This window comes from Macrotis lagotis, chromosome 7, assembly GCF_037893015.1.
Source record: "Macrotis lagotis isolate mMagLag1 chromosome 7, bilby.v1.9.chrom.fasta, whole genome shotgun sequence".
NCBI lineage: Eukaryota > Metazoa > Chordata > Mammalia > Peramelemorphia > Peramelidae > Macrotis > Macrotis lagotis.
In genome coordinates, this window is record NC_133664.1 from 208,791,745 (window position 1) to 208,813,314 (window position 21,570).

Below are 21,570 nucleotides of genomic sequence, written 5' to 3' on the forward strand. Positions count from 1 at the left end.
ACCAAATACAGCCAGCAGGTGGGGGAGGAGTTAACCAGTGAACAATAGAAGTCAGATATAGAGATCAGATAATCCACAAGAGTTTTCTCAAAATGATGGCCAGAAACAATCACAGTGCCTGCTCCTTTGCCCAAGTGCACAAAATGTTGTGAAGCAAAACATGAGAGTAGAGAGATTTGATACACTGGCAAAATAAAGATACAAAGCAACATTCTTTTTAAGTCTGAAACTATGAAAAAAGTATTAACCAATGTGTGACTTACTCAGATCCTGGCAAAAGAGTCAAAGGAGATTGAAGGAACTGGACCACAAGGGGGCTGCAAAGCTACCAGAAGTTTCCTGTTTTACTCTAGTAGCTTACTTCATAAAATGCTAGCAAGACCCAAATGATCTCTTATATTCAATGAATTCTATAAATTTATAATATTCAAAGAAACTATATGTCAACCAAGGGGGGAAGGAGAGGAAGAAAATCTCTGTCCCAGTTCCCATGAATTCTGAAACTTTAGGTTGTATTAAGAAACAATGTCCAGAACAAGGAAAGCTTTACCATGGTCAGACCATATTTGGGGTACTGTGGGTCAGTCCTGGGTGACACATTTCATAAAAGACATGGATGAGGGGGAGCCTAGGTGGTGCAGTGGATAAAGCACCGGCCCTGGAATCAGGAGTACCTGAGTTAAAATCTGGCCTCAGACACTTAATAATTACCTAGCTGTGTAGCCTTGGGCAAGACACTTAACCCCATTGCCTTGCAAAAACTAAAAAAAAAAAAAAAGACATGGATGAACTGGATAGCATTTAGAGAAAGGTGCCATAAGACCAAGCCAAAAGAAAATTCATTGAAGAAACCAGGAAAGTTTAGCCTAGAGAATAAAAGATGGGGAATAGGGTAGCTATTTTCAATTATTTGAAGGGTTGTTCATGTAGAACTTGTTCTCTTTTGACCCCAAGACACAAAATTGGGAGTAACAGGTAAAAACATAGAAAGGTAGAGTTTGTCTCCTTATAAGGAAAATATGAAATGGCTTTTCTCAAGACATAAGAAATTTCTCCTTACTGAATGTCAGTGATCACTTAAATGCAGATCTCACAGAGGGGATTCTTGCTCAAATACCATTTAGACAATATAATCTTTGAAGTCCTCTACAATGTTGAAATTCTGTGATTCAGTGACCCAGAGTCAAAAACAATCTAAGCCACCAGAAATATTCTGAAGAAGACCCACACAAATGACAAAGGGGAAAGTTCTTTCTACTGAATGGAAAGCAAACCAATGTTCTTTGCAAAAAAGGTACCCTTACAGATGAAACAAAAACGCAGGGTATCCCACTGGCTCCAATCATAGGCTCTCACAGAGATCCTCTTGTTACATGAAGCCTGCAGTTAATGGAGACAGTAGCATATAATGTCTATTTGGAATGGACTTTGGAGATTATTTAATCAAACTCCTTCATTTTTATATATGAGGAAACTTAAGGCCCAGAATGCTAGCCCAACTTTATACAGTTCAGTTCATGGGAGAATTCATATTTGAACCCAGGTCTCTTGACTCAAAGTTCACAGCTCTTTTCATTATAGGGCATAGATATAAATTTCCCCTTACCCCTCACACTCCTCTCTTAATCCTCCATCCTCCTCATCCTTCTCATATAAGTTATTTCAGTTAAAGTGGGTCAGTTCAACACAGATACTGGCTGCCAAAGCACAGCCATCCCCTTCTAACTTAGCTCTACCCCGTGACCATGAACTCAGCAGTAACTTTCCCATGTCCCCAGTGATCATCCTGGACCCTGGGCAGCTGATATCCTCTAGCAGACAGGAGAAGACACACCCACCTTGGAGCAATATCTTACATTTGCACTGACCTCCACTGGGTTGGGGGAAGGGATAAAAACTTTGATAAAAGAGAACTGTAGGGATCAAGATGAGAGATGAGTAAGACATTAATGTAAGAAAGTTTTCAAATTTGCCTCTCTGAGTTTTTTTTCTCTTTAAATACAGCTCCAATCAGAACCACACGGGCACTAAAGAGTAATTCCAGATCTTCACACTCCACTCTAACATCCTTGATTGAAAATTATTTCTTTACATGGACACTGTTCAGGCTGCCCATACACCACTGCAGTCCCTGGGATTCTTTCTCTCAGTCTGCCAGGTCCTGAGACTCAATGAGAGGAGCTTCCCGCCAGCTGGCTTCACCACTCGAATCCATTCCAAACCCTCAAAAGCAGAACCACACAATCACAGCACCCCCTCCCTCCCATACTCACACACCTTCCACTATGCTCCCTATCTGCAATACAAATTCAACACGGGGCATACATCAGGACCAGAAGGACCCATTGACCCAACAATCTAGAAGCATCTTTCAATTCCATTCAAAAAATATTTCATTGGATATTTGAAATTTGAATTTCTAGCTCTCTCCTCCCTTGCCTCACAAAATGCTATCAAGAATGAGCTTTGAAAGCTGACCCCTCCCTCACAATCTCAGGGAAAAAAACCCAACTTTCTCATCTTTTCAGGCATCCATGTTCAATTATGCTCACTAGTTTATAAAAATATAACAATAATAGGAGCAAACGATATCTCTCTCTTTCCTCTTCTATGCTTCAGAGGCCCCACTCAAGTCCCAAGAAGAATCTTCCCTGGCCACTCACCAGGAGACAAGCCTAAATATATCTTATCCCCCCTCATTTTTAAGAGGACAGAAAACTTCAAGAGCCAATAAAAAAAAAGATCCCATCTCTCCTAGAAGCCAAGTAGAAGTGGATCGGAGGAGAATGTCTCCATTCAAGCACCCACTGGAAGAAAGGAGGGAAAGGGGGGAGGGCAAGAGAAATGGTTTTTAAAAAAAACTTACCATCATTGTTCAGAGAAAGGAGCAATGCAGCAGGAGAGGGGAGAGGGGAGGGCAACAGCCCCGGACAGAGACAGGAAGGAAAGGCAGAGGAGGAAAGTAGAGGCAGGTACTCACCCAAAATATCAAATTGAACAGGAACATCATGTATTTCAAACAGCAGAGACAGCCTCTGGCCATGTTGCACTTCTTAAATTCTAGAAGGAAGACAAAGGAGAGGTCCAGGTAAAATACCACGTACTTGCTGCCCTTGGGGGCATTATACTTGTCAGTTTTCACTCCGGCCTCAGCGTGGCTCTGGCCCCGGGTCCGGGAGCCTGTGGTACCATAGAAGGCGCCTGCGGTGAAGCCGCGGCCCAAGGGGCGGCCGGAGGAAGAGGGCTTGGCAAAGTCCGAGTCCTTGCTGTCCAAAGATGGACTCCGGTGGATCGAAGAATCCTCGCTACTCGACTTCTCCATGCTCTCGTTGTCCCCGGGGGGCCGCAAGGGCTGAGGGCATCTCTCCCAGAGTGGAAGGCAGGAGGCGTACTGAACTCTGCCGGGCTGGGGGGCTTGGGCAAGGGAGGGGGACTGCGGGAGAGGGGCAGGGGGGAAGGGGCTCCAGGCTGGGAGCTCCCCCTTGAGTCCCCTCTTTTCTCGAGGCTGCACACTCCCTCCTCTCCAGGAGGCTTCTCTAGAGCAGGCGTCCCTGCATTGGCGCTGGCTTGCCGAGCTCCCTTGCCACCGGGACGCCCAGTTCACTGCTGGCCGGCCCGCTCCCGTGGGGGCTGCGGCTCCAGCCTACCCGGGTCCCGCAGCCCCAAGACTCATGCCTTCCTCTAGTCTCGGGGAATCAATCAGTTCTTGTATAACTTAAGCTTCTCTCTTTTCTTTTCTTCCAATTCTATTTCGTCTTCCAAAGCAGTCAATTCTCCTCTCTGCCTTCTGACCAGTGGGTCCACGCGTGAAAGTGGGGCGCCGAGACCTCGGCTTGTGGGCACCCCCGCCCCACCACGGAAGGCCACCACTTTCTTTCTGGCTTTCTCGTCTCCCCCCCGCCCCCCTGTTACTTTGCGGTAACAGCTCCTCAGCCTGTGGCCCTGGCTTTCTCCTGCTGCTGGCTAGCTCTCTGCCTCACTCTCTAGCCGGCTAACGTGGGACTGCTGGAGCTGTGAGCTCAGCAGCAGCTGCAACCTCTGGGTATTCCCTTAGAAATCCCTGACCTAACTATCAAGTCATAAATCGACCACCAACCCCCCACCCCCAACGCGGCCATCCCGGATCCCTGTGATCCCACCCCCTGCTCTGCATCTAGCCAATCGGCATTGGTCTGTCGCAGTGGGGGGTGGGGGTGCCTCTCCCCCAAATGACACAATACCTTTAATAGGATTAGCTTCTGCTCTTTGCCTATACAAGTGCACAGCCGAAAAATCTCTCCTAAATGTCAAGGGCTCTTTAGCTGTTGATGAACTAGAATCCTTGTCTCTATAAACATCAGAGAAGGCTGGAAGGAGTGAGGATGAGCTGCCAATGGCTCAGAAGAGTAGGGGACTGAAAGGGAACAGAGGAGTGAACCCTAAGGATGGGCCCGACCTCAGCCCCTGCTTTGCTGCACCTGTGAGACTTGCAGGCCTCACAGTTAGATTTACAAGTCTGGTGCATGCCTGCGCATAACCCTCACGGGTCTGAGAGAAGACCCTACAAAAGAAGCAATGGGTTTGGCTACAACTGTCATGCTGGAGGAATCTAGTCTTTAAAACTCAACTGCACACACAGACTTTGAGACATGGTCCAACCCACTTCAGGCCCTGGGCAGGTTCGATGGGGAGGGGAAAGCAGATTTCTAGGATGGGTATCCGCAGCCTCGAGCAAGAATCCACTTCCAAGTCCAGATAAGGAACTGGGCTAAATGTTATAGACATTAAAAAACAAGCAAACTTGCTCCCTTGTAACAGGAACTCCCTAGTGGTTTCCAGGAAGATCAAGAACCGAGGTCCCAATGGGTTGATGGCCTGACAAAAAGTGTTAGAAACAAGTTCCTTAGAAATATGGGTTTGAGTCCTCATTCTGACCCTTGAGTTGAATGTGAGAAAATCAGTTAACTTTGCTAAGACTCAGGGGCGGTTAGGTGGCGTAGTGGATAAAGCACCAGCCTTGGAGTCAGGAGTATCTGGGTTCAAATCCAGTCTCAGACACTTAATAATTACCTAGCTGTGTGGCCTTGGGCAAGCCACTTAACCCCATTTGCCTTGCAGAAACCTAAAAAAAAAAAAAAAAAAACTTTGCTAAGACTCAATTTAGTTATTTGCTTCTTTCAAAGATGAGATTTCATCAGAGTAGGAAATTCCTAATGTCAAAACTCCTCTACCAAAGTAGTAGAGCATCAGGTCTTCCACTTAAAGAATCACAAACTTAAGTCAATAAGCATGTGTCAATGAGTGGCACAGAGTCCTGGTTTGGAGTCAGAAAGATTCTTCCTGAATTCAAATCAAGTCTCAGGCATTTACTAGCTGTGTGACTCTGGACAAGTCACTTAATACTGTCTACAGAGAGTCAGACAAGCCTAAAATGACCCAACAAAATGTAACAGACACTGTGCTTAGCAGGGACCTTGGAGGTCATCTAGTTCAACCACCCCATTTTACAGATGAGGAAACTGAAATCCATCAAGATAAAATGAATTGTTCAACATTACAAAGGCAGTAAAGCTAAGAGTGAACCCAGGTCTTTTGACTCCAAATCTCTCCCTAACCCCTAACATATACAGAACAATAGTTTAATAAAATTGGCTGAAGGAATAAAAAATGAAATGACTTGACCAGGGACCCTCAGGGAATGTTGTGTGTCTTTGAACAAGTGGAGGAGGTATGGAAAGAACTCAGCTCTTTTTAACTACTATAGTCAGTTCCTTCTCTATTCCAAAGTGGCATAAGGACAATACTTGCACTAACTTACACCCACAGGACTATTATAAGAATAATCCTTTATCTATAAATCTGAAAGCAATACAGAAATGTTATGATCTTAAAGTCATTTAATATTAGTATTATTTAGTTCTGTAAACAGTGCTCAGATGAAAGAAGTGTGCAATTCCCAGTGGGTTGCTGTTGTTCAGTTATTTTTCAGTTGTGTCTGACTCTTCCTAATCCTATTTGAGATTTTCTTGGCAAAGCTATTGGAGTGGTTTGCCATTCCCTTCCCATTTCATTTTACAGATGAGGAAACTGAGGTAAACAAAGTTAAGTGACTTGCCCAGAGTCTGAGTGTCTGAGGCCAGACTTGAACTCATGAAGATAAGTCTTCCAAGTCTGATACTCCATTCACTGCACCCCCAGTGGGCTGTGACTACAAGTCAAAGCCCATTACATTTTGAGCTAATTTTTTTGGTCCTTCATTTTCAAAGAGGACCATGGCATCAGGAAGTTGATGCCATGACAAGCGCATGAACTGGATATGAGTGAGAGGGGATGCTGTGCTATGTCATCAGTCACTTTCTCCTCCAGAGCCATCTGGATCCGGTGGCCAGATATGAAAATCAGGACAACTGGAGATAGTTCTGGATTCAAGGCAATCAGGGTTAAATGACTTGTCCATGGTTACACACACAGTTACTAAGACTCAAATGTCTGAAGCTGGTTTGGAACTCCTGCCCTCCTAAATCCAAGGCCAGTTTGTTTCCCATGAATTATCAAGCCCTAAGAATTTGTCCTCATAGAAGAGGGCAAAGACTTTGAATTCCCAAAGAACTGTATAAAAAGATATCACCAAGATAAAGGAATAGTTAGAAGGAATGTCCCTTGGGAATTTGAAGTCCTGGCTCCCTGCCATTCTTGGGACCTTAGGAGCAGGGAGACCAATTAGGAAATTATCATAATCATCCAGGCAAGATGGTGACCATGTGAATAGAGAAAAGATGGCAGATTTGCAAAACATTTTGAGGAGGAAAAAAATCAACAAAGCTTTGGAACTGATCAGATATGAAGTATGGGAGATGTGAGTGTCCTGGTATTTGAGGAATAGCAAGTAGGTCATTGTAGCTGAATCACACAGCATGAATGGAGGGTAGAAGGTGTAAGAAGGCTAGAAAGGTTAGGAAGGAGCCATTGAAGAGCTTTAAATGCAACAAAGGGGTCTCTATATCTGAGACTAGAAGTAATAGGGAATCATAGGAACTCAGAGAAAAGAGGAAGTGACGTGGTCAGAACAACATATCTGAAAAATCATCTTGGCAGCTGAGTGTAGATGAAATGATGTGAGGTTATATGGTATATGAATATGATCAAGGCATGAATATTTTGGTCCTTTTTTCAGCATAATTTGTTTTTCTTTTTTCCTTTTCTTTTCTTTGGACACAGGTTAAGGGACTTGTCCAGGGTCACACATCTAAGAAATGTCTATGTCTGATGCTAAGATTTGAACTGATTCCAGGGCTGCTACTCTATTCACTGTGCCCCTCCAGATTGGATGGACCATTTTCTCCAAAGATGCATTTTTGTGTAAAGGGAGAATTTCTGACCAAACAAAGGAGAGAGAAGATCATAAAGAAATACTAGAACTATATAAAATTAGACAGTTTTTGCAAGAAAAACTATAAGAAAGGGCATAGTAGGGGTGGCTATGTGACGCAGTGGATAAAGCATCAATCCTGGAGTCAGGAGTACCTGAGTTCAAATCCGGCCTCAGACACTTAATAATTGCCTAGCTGTGTGGCCTTGGGCAAGCCACTTAACCCCACTGCCTTGCAAAAAAGAAGAAAAAAGAAAGAAAGAGCATAGTTGCCTTTACATCAAATAACTATAAAAATCAAGATAAATAAGAAATTAAAACAAATGTAAGAAAAATGAATAAGACAAGTTCTTTGCCTTCATATGACTTAAAATATAGCTAGGGGAGAAAATACATGCTTATACACACAGAGGTTAAATAACAATTCAAGGTGGTATGTGATTCATTACTCATTTATTCATTCAGTAAATATATACAAGGGACTGAATAAATCATTGTCCCTACATTTATGGAGTTTTCAATCTATTTCTAAGTAGCTAGGTACAGTAGATAGAGCACTGGTTTTGGAGTAAGGAGAATGAAGTTCGAATCCAGACTCAGAGCTTGACACTTACTAATTGTGTTACCTTGTGCGAGTCACTTAACCCTGATTACCTTGCATCCAGGGCCATCTCCAGTCCTGATTCATATCTGGCCACTAGCCATTCATATCCATATCACTTTGGAGGAGAAAGTGGTGTGGATGACTTAGCACAGCACAACTCACTCAAATCCAGTTCATGTGCCTTTTAAGGCACCACCTCCATTCTTGGAGAATGAAGGACAAACATTATTATCAAAATAAATGGCACATACATTAGGAATAATAGAACATCTAAAAAATTGAATGTGATAAGAAGTAGTGTTCAATCTAAGGTTTGAATAGTTATCAAATTCAGATTTTTAAAAGTAGAAGGAATGTATTCTATAGGGGAAAGGGTATGAGCAGAACCTTGGAAATCAAAAAATGTTCAGAAGATGTTTGGGAAAACAGTAAAATGAATAATCTGTCTCAAGCAGTGAATTCCTATAAGGGGGGTAGTAAGAGATGAGGTTTGATAAAGAGAGGGCAGATTGTGGACACTTTTAAATATCACATAAGAGAATTTAAAAATCATAGAATGTTAGAGAAAGAAAGGGACCTTGGAGACTATTTTTATCCCACACCCTCATTTTACAGATGAGTAAATTGAGACTCAGATAAAGATTGCTAAGGGTTGCAGAATATTTATAATAAGTGGCAGAACCAGCAGCAGAATTCATACCTTGTCCAGGAATGGAGAACATCTGAAGGAGAATGTATTGGACCCTATGAGAGCACAATAGAAGTATATACTTTTTAAGCCTAACAATCAATCAATACTGATTAAACGCCTACACAATGGGAAGCCAATGTAAGTTCTTGAAAAGAGACTGACATGATAAAATTGATATATAAGGAATATAAATCTAGCAGTGTTGTCTAAGATGGATTGGAAAGGAGTGAGACTGCAAAACTGTTGCAAGTTATGGAGTGAAAGAGACCATGATCAATGGGAATAGAAAGATTTTCTTGCAACTTGGTTTTAGTTGGAATACTTTCCAGGGGCTGGAATAGGCATAGTCACCTTTACAGAGGTTGGGGGTGGAGGAATAGGGGAGTTGGTTGGAAAGGGAGGAAATGTTGAAAGCAAAAGTTCTACTGGGACCTGAGAAACCATTCCTTCTCCACTCCCCTTGGTACCTGGGAAAGCTGCAAGGAAAGGAATAGGCTCCTCTGCAAGGGCTCACTAACCTTGCTGTGAATGAGACACATCTTTCCATTTTTTTCTTGTTAAAAGAAAAAGTGAAGTGAGTAGAAAATTCCCAGAGGGAAAGAAGAGAAGTGAATACCTGAAATCAGCATGCAACATCTCTCCTGGCTGACAACTGGGGAGATATGTGTTTCAGAGTAAATGCCAAACTTCTCGTTCTCCCTGTATTTCCCAAGAACAGAGAATTTTAAAAACTGTCAATTGCATTCACTGACATGTCATTAGTGCTGAAAGATCATAACAACGTTGAAAAGGAGTTGGAAGAGATTTCAGCAATCATTAGTGCAACCCCTTAATTTTAGAGATGAGGAAACTGGTACAAAGGGAGATAAAGTGACTTGGCAAAGATTTGAACCTGGATCCTCAGACTCCTAAGACAGTTCCTTTTCACTGTACCACAATGCATCCTAACAATACAGCAACTCTCCCTTCTCCATTTGGCATACCTCTGGCTTCATGTATTTGTGTCACAGAATTTTGTGGATATATCCATGTAGAAGTAATATGTATCTATGCATATATTTATTGAGCACCTGCTAGGTACAAGGTATTAAACTAGGCACTCTAAGTGATACCAAAAATTAGGAAACATAGAGCTTGCCTTCCAAGAATCTGGTTAGAGAAGTAAGATATATTATTATGAAAAAACAGCAGGGTTATATGGTATATGTATATGGTAAGTGCCACTTACATGATTGAGACAATAAATGTTAGAAAAAGAAGAGAACACTTTGGACTGGAGTGATCAGGGAAAAACCTCACAGAAGAGATAGGTATGGAACTGGATTGTGAAGGTCAGGTAAGCTTTTAGTTCAGGCAAAGAGAAGTAGAATTCAATGGACAATGGAGGACTGACTATAGAAATAAAATACTGGGACTTCACCAATATTGGCTTTGCCAAGTATTAGATTTGAAAACCTGAGCATCCCTGAGTTTCATTTTCTTTAACTGAAATCCTGATGGTATTATTTATTCTGCCTATTTTACAGAACTGTTGTGAGAAAAGTGCTTTGTAACCCTTAAATTGCTCTACAAATGTAAGTTATTTTATCAGTCTTGTTCCTCCACTAAATTCCTACTAGAACACCTCATCAACATGCCAGCACTGCCTGGGTTTTCAAAGGCAGGAAAGTGCAGGCTTTAGAAAGTTCTCTTGGTGTAGAAAGAACCTAAATTTGAAAGATACCCATTACCCAAAACCTAAATGTAGAAGTACAGATCCATTGATGAGCTAATTCTATATTCTAAGAACCAGTCTTCTAAATTTAAAGATACCCATTACCCAAAGGCTACTAGGTGAAGAATTTTTGCAGCCACAATCAACATAAAGGTATATGGGTACAAATTGTGTCCTGTAGGTTTGGGAAACAAAGAAGCTACCAAACTAGGGTACTCCTTTGCCTCTTTCTTCAACTCCAATATCCTCACTCTATACATAAAAGTCTTCTGCCATCTTGACTCATTTACCTACTAACTACTCTTGCTTCTTGTTACGTAAGACTCTGCATTCTAAGAAAAAACTTTGGGAAATTAATCTAAACACTTAGTAAGTGTTGAATTTGTTTTCCAATTATATATAAGAGTAGTTTCTATCTATCATTTTCTGTAAGGTTTTGAATTTTCCAATTTTTCACCTACCCTCCCTTCCCTCCCCCCATCCCCACTCCCACAGAAGGCAGTCTGATAATCTTTACATTGTTTCCATGCTATACCTTTATTGAAATTGGATGTAAGTGAAAGAAATCATCTCTTGAGGAGATAATAAAATATTAATGATAGCAAAATTATGTAGAACATAAGATACTTTAAAAAAATTGAAGGTAGTAGACTTTGGTCTTTGTTTAAACTCCACAATTCTTTCTCTGGATACAGATGGTATTCTCCATCACAAGTGTTCTAAAATTGCCCCTGATTATTGCATTGATGGAATGAGCAAGTCCATTAAAGTTGATTATCACTTTCATGTTGCTGTTAGGGTGTACAGTGTCCTTCTGGTTCTGCTCATCTTACTCAACATAAGTTCATGCAAGTTTTTCCAGGCTTCTCTGAAATCTCATCCCTCTTGGTTTCTAGTAGAACAATAGTGTTCCATAACATACATATACCATAATTTGTTCAGTCATTCCTCAATTAATGGACATTCACTTGATTTCCAATTCTTTGCTACCACAAACAGGGTTGCTATGAATATTTTTGTACAAGTGATCATGTTTTTACCCTTTTTCATGATCTCTTAAGGGTAGATCCAGTAGTATGTTGCTGAATCAAAAGATATACACACTTTTATTGCCTTTTGGGCATAATTCCAGATTTCTCTCCGGAAAGGTTGGATGAGTTCACAACTCCACCAACAATGTATTAGTGTCCCAGATTTCCCATATCACTTCCAATAATGTCCATTGTCCTTTCTGGTCCTATTGGCCAATCTGATAGGTGCAAGATGGTACCTCAGAGCTGCTTTAATTTGCTAAATGTCTAGTTTATACCAAGCATATATGAAGTGCTAGACACACAAGGAGAAAAATAAAGCCAATATATCAAGGGAGACAAGTACCTCTACAAAATATATGCATGTTTCCTTCTAACTTGGAGATTCTGATTTTCTATGATTCTCCATTAGTCCACATAGTACTCCCTGGCAACAGTTTGGTTAAAAATTCTCTAATAGTTTTTCCTCACTAATGCATGGTTCGTAGAGTTGTGAATTGTTTCAAGCATTCTAGAGAGCAATTTGGAAGGATGTAATCAAACTGTACACATTCTTTGAGCCATCAATACCACAACTAAGTCTGTATCCCAAAGAAATCATAAAAAAAAGAGCTGCTAAATGATGTAGTGGATAGAGCACCAGCCCTGGAGTCAGGAGGACCTGAGTTCAAATGTGACTTCAGACACTTAATAATTACCTAGCTGTGTGACCTCAGGCAAGTCACTTAACCCCACTGCATAACAAAAAGCAAAAAGAAATCATAAAAAAATGGAAAAGACCCATTTGTACAAAAATATTTATAGCAGCTCTTTTTTTGTAGTGGCAAAGAATGATGAGCAGGATGCTTTCAGAAAAACCTAGAAAGACTTAAAAGAACTGATACGAAGTGAATGAGTAGAACCAGGATAACACTATACATAGTAACAGCATTATAGCACAATGACCAATATGATTGACTTGCCTCATCTCAGTAATTCAATGATTCAAGAAAATTCCAAAAGACTTGTGATAGAAAATGCTATCCACATTCCAAGAAATAACTGATGAAGTCTGAATGCAAATTGAAGCATACTATTTTCACTTTTTATTTATTGTGGTTTTTCTCTTTTCTGATTCTTCTTTCATAACATGATTAATATGGAAATAAGTTTTACAAGATCATATATATATATATATATATATATATATATATATATATATATATATATATAAAACATATCAAATTGCTTACTACTTTAGGGAAGAGGGAAGGGAGAGAGAGGAAGAAAATTTGGAACTCAAAATTTTATAAAAACTGGATGTTTAAAAATAACATATAATTGGTAAAAATTACATGTATTGGAAAAAATAAAATACTATTAAAAAATAAAAGCCATCCCAAATTTATCTACTCCACTCTCTTCTCTTCATCTTCCCCCTTCAAATCAGCTGTGTATCTATCATTGGGTATAAGGACCTTTCTCTGGGGCAGGAGTCAAAAAGTCATATAATTTTTACACCCAAAAGAGACTTTTTAGATCTGGAGTTCTTAACCTGTTTGTTATATGGACCTCCATGGGCAGTCTAACAAAGACCTTTTCTCAGAATAATGTTCCTAAATACAGCTAAAATACATGGGATTACAAAGGAAAACAAAAGTAAACGGAAATAACAATGTCATTTTTAAAAACCCAGATTCCCAGAAATCTAGAAATGAATCCCAGGTTAAGATGTCCTGATCTTGATCTACCCCAATAAGGAAAATTATTCTCACACAGTTAATCTTTGTCTGATTTTTGGCAGACCCAGGACAAGAACTCAGAGCTCCTCAATCAAACATTATACTACCATATCCACTCTGTCTCCTATCTATATTTCTCTTCCCAAATAGAACATTAGATCCCCTAAATTCAGTAAGACATAACTTACTTCTCCTTTAGTAGAACTCCTTTAGTCATACCTCCCCCCTACAGAAACCAATCAAGATCTTTGCACAGAGAGGGTAGTTACTCAAATATCTGACTGATATCCAAGATGAGCCAAAGCCTGGAAAAACTGAATGAAGTTACCCTAAGTTAGGTTTAACATTGCAGTGAAAGGAATTTAGGTTAGAGATGAAGGAGAACTTACTTTCACACTGAATTTTTGGGACATAGGAATAAACATGTACATGAAAGGGAGCTTCCCTATCATAGGGGAGAAAAAAAGACTTTTCCATGCAAACATTGCCTCCATTCCATCGTAGAGGTCTTTGGGGTTCTGCAAGCTGCTCCAGCAGCAGAATAATCACAAAGCAAGTCTTTCACCAGCAGGCACTTTCTCCCTACTGCTGAAAGAGGAGGTGGTATGATGGATATCCCTTTCAGACTGCTAGCTTCCCTTACTGTTTACACAGATTCATTAATCAAGGCATGATGATGAGGGGTCTCCTATTTGCTATGGAAATAAGCCTCCCTAAAGGATCTTTGTACATACACCTACCCATGGGAAAAGAAAGGTTTGGGCCAAAGCTTAGGAAGGCTTAGAGACAGAGCAAACTAAGTGATGCAGTGAAACCTGTAGTCAGAAGTCTAAGGGTTCAAATTTCAGCTCTGATGATTGCTATGAAGGTGAAACTTAGTAGTGTGTACTCAGTTTTCTCATTTGTAAAATGGAAATAATAATAATTTACCTATTTCATAAAGCTAATTTGAGAAAAGTGATTTGTTAGCATCAAAGCATTACATAAATGTATTTCTATAGAATGCACAGGGTGGAATTAGCAAGAACAAATAGGGTTATGAAATGAAGCACAAAGAAATGAGGTTAGACAAGTCATTCCCCAGTTGGCAAATGGTTAAAGGAGATGCAAAAGCAATTCTTTGAAGAAATCAAAACTATCTATATTCAGGGGCAGTTCGGTGGCGCAGTGGATAAAGCACCGGCCCTGGAGTCAGGAGTACCTGGGTTCAAATCTGGTCTCAAATACTTAATAATTACCTAGCTGTGTGGCCTTGGGCAAGCCACTTAACCCTATTTGGCTTACAAAAACCTAAAAAAAAAAAACTATAGTCATATGAAAAATTACTCTAAATCATTATTGACTAGAGAAATGTAAATTAACACACCTCTGAGGTACCACCTCATACCAATATGAGCTGTGAACTGATCCTACCTTTCTGGGGAGCAATTTGGATTTATGCCCAAGGAGCAATAAAAATGTGCACACCTTTGATCCAGCAATACCACTACTGTGGCTGTACCCTGAAGAGATCATGAAAAAGGGTAAAAACATAATTTGTACAAAAATATTGATAGCAGCTCTTTTTGTAGTGGCAAAGAAATAGAAATTGAGAGGATGCCCGTCAATTGGGAAATGGTTGAACAAATTGTGGTTGTATGTCTGGGTGTATGTGTGTGTATGTGTGTGTGATGGAACACTATTGTCCTATAAGAAATCATGAGGGGGGGCGGAGCCAAGATGGCAACATGAAGGGATTGAGTCTTAGGAGCTCTCTGATAAAAACTCATAAACTAAGGACTCTAACTAAACTTTCGAGAGACAGAACCCACAAAGGGACCCAGTGAGGCAGTTCTCCCACTCAAGGTAACCTGGAAAAGAGCAGAAAGGCTCTGCTCCCCGGGGTCGGAGGGGCGGCCGCCGGAGGGGTGGCCCGCCAGAGCGAAAGAACTTCAGCCTCCTGGAGGCAGCCCCAGGGCGCTGGGAGCCGCGGCTCACAGCAGTGGGGGAGTCTCCTGAGCTTCACCCCTGGTAGCACTGGGCACAACGTGGGGGAACAGCAGGGTACCTCTGCCAGAGTGAGCACTTGGAGCCCAGCCCCCAGAGCACACAGCGAGCAGCTTGGTTTTTCTACAGCCCTGATCCAGGAAACAGAAGCAGGCAGAGCCTGTAAGCAGGAGCCCCCAGAGCATGAGCCCATTGACCTGAGGGAGTGAAGAGAGAGAGACTGCCTAGCTCTGTCCTCTGCCCCTGGAACAGGACTCTGGGGCTCTGACCACATTCAGATCCTGATCCCAATCTAGGCCCCCCCCAATAAAAAAGCAGGGCCCCCCATCTCAGCCCCGTGGCAGAAGGGGGGTGCTTATGGTCATTCACAGACCAGGAGAGAGGACAGAACCTCACACACTGAGACCCTAGTGGGAGTGTCCCAAAAGCTCAGGAAGCACCCCAAAAAACAGGCTTAGGCTGGGAAAATGAACAAGCAAAGAAACAAGAGGAAGACTATTGAAAAATATTTTGCAAATGAGCCCAAGAAGGATCAAAATACTCAGTCTGAAGATGAGGAAGCACAAGCTCCTGCATCTAAAGACTCCAAGAAAAACAGAAATTGGGCTCAGGCTATGGTAGAGCTCAAAAAAGACTTTGAAAATCAAATGAGGGAGTTGGAAGGAAAAACTGGGAAAAGAAAGGAGAGAGATGCAGGAAAAACATGAAAATGAAGTCAGCAGCTTAGTCAAGGAAATCCAAAAAAATGCTGAAGAAAATAGCATGCTAAAAACCAGCTTAGGTCAAATGGATAAAACAGTTCAAAAAGTTATTGAGGAGAAGAATGCTTTAAAAAGCAAAGTTGGCCAGATGGAAAAAGAGATAAGAAAATTCTCTGAGGAGAACAAATCCTTTCAGACAAAGAATAGAATTCAGGGAGATTGATGAATTTACCAGAAATCAGGAATCAATACTTCAAAACCAAAAAAACAAAAAATTAGAAGAAAATGTGAAATATCTCATTGAAAAAACAACTGATATGGAAAACAGACTTAGGAAAGATAATTTGAAAATTATTGGAATACCTGAAAGTCATGACCAGGAAAAGAGCCTTGACATCATTTTCAAAGAATTACTATAGGAAAATTGCCCTGATATTCTAGAAGCAGAGGGCAAAATAGAAATGGAATCCACCGATCCCCCCGAGAAAGAGATCCCAAAAAACCAACCCCCAGGTATATTATAGCCAAGTTCCAGAACTCCCAAGTCAGAGAGAAAATATTACAAGCAGCCAGAAGGACACAGTTCAAATATTGTGGAGCTGCAGTCAGAATCACACAGGACTTAGCAGCAACTACATTGGAAGCTCGTAGGGCTTGGAATACAATATACCGGAAGGCAAAAGAGCTTAGAATGCAGCCAAGAATGAACTACCCAGCAAGGCTGAATGTCCTCTTCCAGGGAAAAAGATGGACTTTCAATGAACCAGGGGAATTTCAAAGGTTCCTTTTGGAATGGCCAGAGCTGAACAGAAGGTTTGATCTTCAGATACAGGACTCAGGTGAAGCATGGAGATTGGAGGAGAGGGGGAAAATATGAGGGGCTTAATGAAGATGAACTGCATGTATAGAAAAATGATACTGATAATATTCATATGAACCATCTCAGTTAATAGAGCAGATAGAGGGAGCTTTTATAGTTGAAGCACAGGAGAAAGCTGAATTCGAAGATAAAATATGGTGTAAAAGTGGAATCAATAGGAAAAAAAGGGAAATGGAATGGGAGAAAGAAAAAGGGGAGGGGAAATAGTCCAAGATATTTCACATAATAAGATTTATTTTTACAATGAGCTATTGCAATATGGAAGGGGTGAGGCAAGGGGGAATGAGGGAACCTTTGCTCTCATCAGAGATAGCTAGGAGAGGAAACAGCAAATATACTCAATGGGGTATAGACATCTGGAGTAAGAAGGAGGGGGGGAGAAGGGGGAAGGGGTGGGGATGTGAATAAAGGAGGAGAGGATGGACCATGGGGGGACAGTGGTCAGATATAACACGTTTTCTTTTTTACTTCTTGCAAGGGGCCAGGATTGGATGGCCTGCCCAGGACCATAGGGCCAGGTGGATTCTGGGCCTAAGGGGTGGTATGGCAGCTCAGGGCTTCTTGGCCCCAGGACCAGGGATCTGTCTGCTGTGCCACTCAGAGACCCTACAGCAGAGTCAGAGTGAAAGGGGAGAGAAAATATAGTACATGGTAGTGGAGAAATAAGAAAGGAGGGAGTTGCGATCAGCAATGGCAGCATTGGAAAAATATGGAAGTAACTTTTGTGATGGACTTATCATAAAGAATGAGATCCACCCACGACAGAGTTGATGGTGTTGGAACAAAGACTGAAGCACATTTTTTGTTATTATTATTTGGGGGAGGGTGCAGGGCAAGTGGGGCTGGGTGGCCTGCTTGGGGCCACATAGCAGGGTGATCTTTGGGTGTCTGGGGCCAGATTCGGACCCAGGTGCTCCTGGCTCAAGGGCCAATGCTCTGTCTGCCACCAAGCCACCCCTACTATTATTACTATTTTATTTTATTTTGGGTCTTTTTTTTCTTCTTCTTTTTGGTTTTTGCAGGGCAGTGGGGATCGGGTACCTTGCATGTCACATGGCTGGGTGATTATTGGGTTTACGAGGCTGGATATGGACTCGGGTGCTCGTGGCTCCAGGGCTGGTGCTTCATCCATTGCACCACCTGGCCATACCTACAATTATTACTATTTTTTTTAATTTTAATTTTTTTTCTCTCCCCTTTACTTTTTTGCCCAAGCAAGTCTATCTATATTCATGGGGGAGGGGTATTTTGTTTACTTGTAAACAAGTATATTTTATTAATGTAAAAAAAACATTTGTACAAAATGAGAATAAAAAATAAATTTTTAAAAATTTTTAAAAAAATAAAAAAAAGAAATCATGAGGGATGGGATTTCAGAAAAGTCTGGAAATACTTGCTGGAACTGATGCTGAGTGAGATGAGCAGAACCAGAAGATCATTATACATACTAACAACAACATGGGGTGATGATCAGCCATGATGAACTCTCTCATTCCATCAGTGCAATAATCAGGGACAATTGTAGGGGATTTGTGATGGAGAATACCATCTGTATCCAGAGAAGGAATTGTGGAGTTTAAATGGTATCTTCAATTTTTAAAAGTTGTCTTTTGCATCATGTAATTTTGCTCTAACCTCTAATGTTTTCTTTCTTCCTTTTGGATCTGATTCTTACAACATGTTCAATTTGGATCTATGTTTATCATGAATGCACATGTAAAGCCTATGTTAGATAGCCTTCTTTTGGGGGATGGAAGGGAAGGAGGGAGAAAAATTATAAAACTCAAAATCTTCCTAAAAAAATGATTGGTAGAAACTACCATTGTATGTATTTAGAAAACAAATAAAATATTTATATAATATTTAAAAAAAGAAATGAGGTTAGATCAAATTAAGAATTAATTTCTCAGGCAACTTACACAATAGTCAAAATAATATAAAGAAAAATAACACTGAAAAACTTCAGAACTTTGGTTAAAGCAGTGAACAATTATAACTTCAGAGGCCTGATGGCAAGATATGTCTTACTGCCAAAAGGACTGCTTTTTGGCAGACAGGTGGTAGATAATAGGTTTAGAATGAGACATTTTCAGACATGGCTAATGTACTGATTTATTTTGCTTGAACAGTTTTATTTGTATTCTATTGGGAGTAAACAGTGATTCACTGGAAAGCAACAATGATATAAAGAAAAAAGAAAAGAATATCAATTTTTAAAAGAAAGAAAACGAATTTAACTTCTTAGCTAGGAATACTAGAGGGGCTTCCTGAGGGAGACTGAAATATCTCTTCTAGAACATGAACTAGATGACCCTTTCTAGTCCTGGCCCCTGAGTTCCATTTCATACCACATTCAGTTCAGTAGGAAAAGCACTTCTCCATCATATCTAACCCCTGAGTAATCTAAAATTCACCCAAGACCTCAAACTGCAGTGCCAAAGAAGACCTGTGTTTGAGAATACCAATGAAAAACATAATAGCTCTGTAAGGAAGATAATAAGGCAACAGTTACTCAAAACTGCTAATTATCCCAGGAATCAGACTAATCCTTGACTGTGATATTAGAGGAAGCACAGTAGTAAACATGAATCTCAGGGTTCTTGTGTATGGAAGAAGAGAATTATATTTTAAATAAATAAATGTATGTATATTATATATAATATATGTATATTATACACATATATAACTAATGTTTTTGTACATATATTGATATAGATATGACACTTTGTGTATGCAGGTTTTTGAGAGTTTGGGAATTTGGGACATGGGAGCCATTGTGACTGTTTGATTCTACAATTAAGTGAGAGAACCCATGACCAAGAGAAAAGTTGGACTTGAAAGTGAACATCTACTGGGAGAGTTGAAGAAACAGGTTTCATTTTAAGTCTATAATAAAGAGATTGGCAGGTCCTTAGATAATAATTTCTGGAATTAAAATAATGGGGGAGGGAATCAGAAAGCTGGTAGAGGTCCTTCACAATTCTTAGTAGTAGAAATAGAAAATGTGCATTGAAGTGATTACTATAGTCTCAGTCACATTGTGAGGTCAAGCAAAAACCAGAGGAAGAACTGAAGTCTAGAAGCTCCCTGATCTCTCTGTCCCCTGGGGGTTGAGGCAGGTGAGAAGATGGAAGGTTTCTGGGAAGTTTGTTGAATTATCTTGCCTAAAGATTGGGGGGGTATGGGAAGTTCTAAGTTCAGCCTATTGTTTCTATAATTTTTTTTCGGTCTCCTCAATAGTGAACAAGAAAAAAGTCTTTATTGCCATCAGAACTGCCGATATGGGGGCAGCTACATGGAACAATGGATATTGCACCAGCCCTGGAGTCAGGAGGACCTGAGTTCAAATGTGACCTCAGACACTTAGAAATTACCTAGCTGTGTGACCTTGGGCAAGTCACTTTACCCCATTGCTTTGCCAAAACCAAAAAATTGAAAACAAAAACAAAAAAAAAAAGCCTGCATGAGAACAAGAGTTGTCCATTGTGAGATGCTAAATATTCACCAGCTTCCCAAAAGTACTAAATGAATTAACTTTCAGCAGAGAAATGTGAGTCTCTAAAGAGTGTCTAGTGGCTCATTGTTCTGCTCACTGAGCACAATGCTAAGACAGCAGTAGGCTAATTTCTCATCTAGGTCAACTGGTATAGTAGAAAGTCAGTCTCAGGATTAGAAGACCTGGGTTCAAGTCCTGCTTCTAACTCTTACCATCTATGTGACCTGTGCTGATCACTTAATCTTTCTTTCTCCTTACAGTTCTCTAAAGTTTTAAGTAATAGATGAATTGTCCAACTTCACACTGGAATAGGGAGTTTCTTCACCAAGAATTCCTTAGATCAAGAAAATGAGAGATCAACACTAATAGGAACAGTTAGTTGGCACAGTGGATAGAGCACTGGCCCTGGAGTCAGAAAGACCTGAGTTTAAATCTAGTCTAAGATACTAAACTTACTAGTTAGCAACCATCTTGCCAAAAAAAAAAGTATGATAAGTCAATAATGGAAAGAGCTAGATTTAGAGTCAGAGAACATGAGTTCAAGTCTGTTGACACATAAGAAATCTGAGGTTCATACCAGGGTCATTTGTATGACTTTGGAAAAATCACTTTCCTTCAGGTCTCAGTTACCTCAAGTGCAAAATAAAGGATGTTAGACTAAATAATCTCTAAGTTTTTCCCATCTCTAAACCTTATACATCATCTTCATATAAGCTGTCTTGCTCACTGCAGGGACTCAAAAAAGATGTTTGATGAATGTATAAATGAATGAATCATTAGAAAGAAGATACTGTCATAAAATTTCAATGATTTGCACTCTCTACAGCAGGGGCTGGAACATCCAACCCATGGGTCTTGCAGATCAATGAAAGCATTTGGTCTGGCAATGCTATGGCAACCATAGGCAGGACTAGAAATTCAATAAACCAAGGAGCTATTTAGGGGTAAATAAATTAAATGTTTAACCAAAAATAGTAGACTAATTTTTAAGGTGATAATTTTGTATGACCCACAAATGGGTTACAAATATCCAAATGTCCCTTGGCAGGCAAAAAAAATTCCCCACCCATTTTATAGGATCAAATTCAATCTTTTTCTGCTAGCATTCAAGGTACAAGGAAAATTCATCTCTGCTTCCTTGAGACAAGTCTTACCTGAAATCCTGCCTTCCACAGGAAGTCTGTCCCCATTTCATTCAATTATCCTCTCAATTATCTTCAATTTATCCTGTATATAGCCTGTTTGCTGAGAGTTTACATGTTGCCTCCCTTACTAGTCCGAGCTCCTTGAGATCAGGAGCTGTACTTTGCCTTAGCAAAAAAAAAAAAAAAAAAAAAAAAAAAAAAAAAAAAAAAGAATGTACTTGGCACATTTTGCTGTTCAGTCATTTCATTTGGG

At 40.4% G+C, this 21,570-nt stretch overlaps 1 protein-coding gene across 5 annotated transcripts in view; it reads right to left on the reverse strand.

Annotated features, from left to right (window-relative positions):
• Positions 1-21,570, reverse strand: part of TSPAN9 (tetraspanin 9) — a 240,544-nt gene that overhangs the window by 103,422 nt on the left and 115,552 nt on the right. For 4 of the 5 annotated variants that reach the window (XM_074194642.1, XM_074194644.1, XM_074194645.1 and 1 more), the window contains one exon: positions 2,981-3,060. In XM_074194642.1, the coding sequence (XP_074050743.1) occupies positions 2,981-3,043 (63 nt within the window). In that variant the 5' untranslated portion in view covers positions 3,044-3,060. Of the gene's footprint in view, positions 1-2,980; positions 3,625-21,570 lie in introns of those variants that run through there. The other variant, XM_074194647.1, reaches the window with a different exon arrangement.